General features: G+C 39.0%; 1 protein-coding gene across 1 annotated transcript; it reads right to left on the minus strand.

Moving 5' to 3' along the window:
* Positions 1 to 114: 114 nt before the first annotated feature.
* Positions 115 to 1044, minus strand: LOC106823455 (putative olfactory receptor 2B8). The gene has a single exon (XM_070516799.1). The coding sequence runs from the start codon at positions 1042 to 1044 to the stop codon at positions 115 to 117; it is 930 nt and encodes a 309-aa protein (XP_070372900.1).
* Between the last annotated feature and the right edge of the window lie 3710 nt (positions 1045 to 4754).

The raw sequence follows: 4754 nt of genomic DNA on the forward strand, positions 1-4754 counted from the left end.
AGCATCTTGTACGTAGTAGGTGTTTTATAAGGATTTGTTGAATTAAGTTAAGACCGACTTTTAGTCTCTCAGAAGTCTTCCAGTGTGCAAGTGCTGGGGCCTGCAAGCCTTGGATTATCTCTCTCTGGAGTCTATGATTCCTCTCACGAGACTCCTTAGTGCCCCTTTGACGTCCTTATTCCTCAAAGTGTAAATCAGGGGATTCAGCAGGGGAGTCACCAGAATACAGAAGAGGGCAATGCTTTTGTTCATGTCCTGTGAATAACTGGAGGGAGGCTGGAGGTACATGGACATGAGTGTACCAAAGAAAATGATCACTACCATTAGGTGAGAACCACAGGTTCCAAAAACCTTCCGCCTCCCCTGGGCTGACTTTATCTTCAGGACTGCAAGGGTAATGTGGCCATAAGATACTAAGATGAATAACAGGGGCACCACCAAGAAGAAGATGCTGACGGCAAAGATTTCAGCCTCATTGATGGAGGTGTTGGTGCAGGCCAGTTTCACTATCACTGGAACTTCACATAAGAGATGATCCACTTGGTTTTTGCTGCAGAGGGGAAGAGTCATGGCTAGTGCTGTCTGTACTACAGAATTGCCAAATCCTGTAAACCAAGCAGTTACAATAAGCTGCAAGCAAACCTGGGGATGCATGATCACCATGTAGTGGAGTGGGCGGCACACAGCCACATAGTGGTCATAGGCCATGACAGACAGGAGGACACACTCCACTCCCCCGAGTCCCAAGGAAATGAAGAGCTGGGTCACACAGCCACCATAGGTGATGGTCTTGTCCTTTCCCTTAAAGTTGGCCACTGTCTGAGGGACAGTGCTAGTAGTCAAACAAAGATCCATAAAAGAGAGGTTGGAGAGGAAGAAATACATAGGGGTATGTAGGTGAGGATCCACAACTGATAAAAGGATAATCATGCCATTGCCTAGAATGCTCAAAATGTAGATGATCAGCATGACCACAGAGAGCAGCTTCCAGCTGAGGTCTGTTGGAGAAGCCCAGGAGGATGAATCCAGAGAAGGTGCTGTCATTAGCTCTTTCCATTGTAATCTACCTGTTGGAATTAAGAGGACTCTCCATTTGTGTTCTTGTTATTTTTGATGAGGAAGTTTGGCCCTGAGCTAATATCTTTTTGCTTGAGGAAGATTCTCACTGAGCTTTATCTCTGCCAGTCTTCCTCAGTTTTGTATGTGGGACACCACTACAGCATGGCTTGATGAGCGGTATGTAGGTCTGCGCCTGGGACCTGAATCCTTGAAACCTCGGCCGCTGAATCAGAGTGTGTGAACTTCACCACTACACCATCAGGCCGACTCCAACAGGACTCTATACTTTTATCTTGCATGTTTAATCCATCTCTTTTTTCCTAGAGTGGGTAAGTAGATCTTGGTTGTGAGCTTGAAGCATTTTCACAGTCACTTCCTTGTTGGCAAGAAAGAGAGCGATGAATAGGTACGGTATATGAGTATCTTCTATGTTTCAGGCACTGGCCTAAACTTTCTATGTATTTTCTCACAACAACTCTATGAGCTTGGCATTATTATGATCTCTGCTGAACTGATGAGGGAACTGATGGTTAAAGAGGTTCAATGATTGTCCCAGGTAACTCATGTAATAAATGGCAGAGGCAGGATTAAACTGACTCCATGACATGAGTGTTTAACTGCCAGGGACACTGCCCTTTTACAATGGCATGAACTCTAAAGATTATTCAAGTTTCTCCAAAAATTAGATGTAATTGTCCTGAATAAGCTGCAAATTTGTACACCCTCAATCCTTCTATCTTTGTTTTCCATGAAGAATTGAAATATTTCAGACTGGCTTTCTTACTTCTGTTTTGTGCAGTGAAAATTCTATTTTCTGAAGATGCATAAATGATAAAATTTACCGTTCCCAATTTTATTCAAAGGGAATAAGGCATTTTAATGTACACACCAGTGGAACCTTTGTGTTGAGCTTGAAATCAGGTTTACTGATTGGAATCCCTGGGGATGGAGCCTGAAATCATGTTTAAAGATTGGAATAGATTTAAGAATTCATAGTATCCAAACCTCATGTTTTGGAGGACTAATCCTGAGTAATCATCATTGATACCACTTTCAGCAAAAACTCAGGAAACCACCAACACAATGTTTACTCTTTCCTTTTCTTTCACTTTGTAATTCTCTTTTCAAATTCTTCAATATAATAGTGCAATTTTTTTTCCAATTTTCGCTCAGCTCTTCTTATTAATACTAACTTGGCATGAATCATTCTGTTTTCTATTAAAATCATTGGCCATATTCTTAGAAATAAATTTCTCTCTCTCTCAAACATACATACCCACACACACACATCCCAAGATACAAGTTTAATAGTAAATAATACCTTCATGAGAACAACATCTAGTAATATCGCCATAGCCTAGAAAAGAGTCTGGCATATGGTAGATTCATAAAAAATATTTGTTGAATAAAAGAAAATATAGAAGAAGTTTAAAATCTGTAATAGTCTATAGAAAGTGAATTTAGGTGTTGTAGAAATTTATAAATGAAAAAGAGCAAAAAACAAATCTTGAACCATAGTTAATAAGCAGTGTTGACTATTCAAATTAAAGATTTCTTTTAGTGTTGTGTTGTATTCATCTTTGCAGGACTCTGTTAATCTTTTGTAAACACCACTTTTCTATTAACAAAATCCATGACCAGGCAAGAGGATATTCTGCCACCTCTCTATTATGCCTTTCCTGTTGGATTCTTGGTTCCCTAATCCTTTTATTCCTAATTCCTTCCAGTATTGCTTTGGCGGCTATTGTTACTACGTTGCCAAAAGGTGAAATTAATTTGGAATAATAAGTTCTAAAATGCAATAAAATGGGGATCAAGGTACATGGATTCTAAGCACAAATCTACTGCTAATAACTTTGAGATTCCAAAGGCTGCTCCCCCTCCCCTACTTCCTGGCCTTCTCTCCCTCCAAATAAAAAACTGTAGTCAGCTTTTAATAACAAACAAAAGACAATGGTTTTAGCTCTTCACTGAAACCTGGTAGCTGTGTGTTCAAATAGATCTATTGCTATGTTTTGAAAATGTACTCCTCAGTTCTTAATTTCAATATCTTCCAGATTATCAGGCCTTGTTTCAAATTACCCAGAATCATAAAACTCATGTTACTCACCAGAATTTACTTTATCACATGTTGGTGCTTACCTTTGTTTCTTCCCTCTGTCCTTGTGCTTTAAGAGTCACAGAGAAGGAGCTTCTCCAGTCCATCATGGTGCCAGCTGACGGCTCTTAAAATGCTTTCGAATAGGCTGTTGTTTCTCAGAGATCACTGCAACATCTCATAACTCAGTCTAGAACATGATTTTAAGTGATTTTGTTCTTCTCAGTGAGGCAAAGAAAGTGATCTGAAGCAAGAAAGTGTTTATTCTAGTGCAAACATCTGAAATGCATTCTATCTACAAAAGTACAATAAAATTGACATAGGCATTTTAATATAAATTTCAATATGTTTTATTATTTCCCTAAGACTACCATAACAGAGTACCACAATATGGGTAGCTTAAGACAACAGAAATTTATTGTCTCACAATTCTGGAGGCCAAAGTCCAAATTCAAGGTGTCAGCAGGGCCATGCTGCTTCTGAAACCTGTAGGGGAGAATCCTTCCTTGCAACCTCTTAGCTTCTGGTGGTTTGCTGGCAATTCTTGGAGTTCCTTGGCTTGTAGCTGCAGCACTTCAATCTGCGCCTCTGTAGGCAAGTGGCATTCTTCCCTGTCTATCTGTCTCTTCTACTTGCATTGTAACAATACCAGTCATATTGGATTAGGGCCCACCCTAATTGAGTATAACCTTCCCTTCACTTGATTACATCTGCAACGACCATGTTTCCAAATAAGGTCACATTAACAGGAACTGGGAGTTAGGACTTCAACATATCTTTTGTTGATGGGGCAGACAATTCAAATAATAGAAATAGTATATAGTATACCATAATCATGCTTATCAAATTATAACAATTCTTTATTATAAGTACCTGATATGCAGTGGTAAACCTAAGATGCAGGTATTAGTTCTATCCTATTCCACGTTCATAAATGAAGTACATGGTGACCATGATAATTTCTAAGATTATTGTTGACAATGTTGCTCTTTCTCTTATTCACATTGATGTGTAGATACAGAGGTCTATAGCAATAGAAAAAACAGATTCCTCTCACTTGGCATGAATATCCAATGAAGGCTTTTCTCTTCATACACACCTTTGTTAAACTTTGCAGTTCTAAAACATAAATACAGATTGCGTACTTGTAAGACCCAGCACCAAACATTTGGTTAGAAGTGAAAGAGAGAATACTTACATGTTTTCACTTTGCTAGTATGGGGATATTCACCTAATCTAGAGTTCAGATTCCCCCTTCAGTCCAGAACTTACTCTAAGTGAAGAACACACTCATGCATAGATACGAGATCTACAGGGAGCACCACTACCTTTTTGGGTCTAAGGAATTAAGAGCAAAAGCAAAAACCTTTTGGATTTAGGAATATTTAATATGGCATTAGGCTATGAACTCTTTAGTGGAAGAATAACAAAGATTATAGATACCCAACTACCTTCTGGAAGAAGCAAGATGATCTTTAAAGGACAACAATAATTCTATGAAACTAGAAGATTGACATACTGATGGGAAAGTTAATATCTGGCAGATGAAACGACATGACTGCTGGTCCTCCATGAATGCCGGTACATTCAGTGATTA

Source organism: Equus asinus, chromosome 8 (genome assembly GCF_041296235.1).
Source record: "Equus asinus isolate D_3611 breed Donkey chromosome 8, EquAss-T2T_v2, whole genome shotgun sequence".
NCBI lineage: Eukaryota > Metazoa > Chordata > Mammalia > Perissodactyla > Equidae > Equus > Equus asinus.

Coding starts and splice junctions, on each gene's coding strand:
- LOC106823455 (XM_070516799.1), bottom strand. CDS start 1,044: ATGACAGCACCTTCTCTGGATTCATCCTCCTGGGCTTCTCCAACAGAC.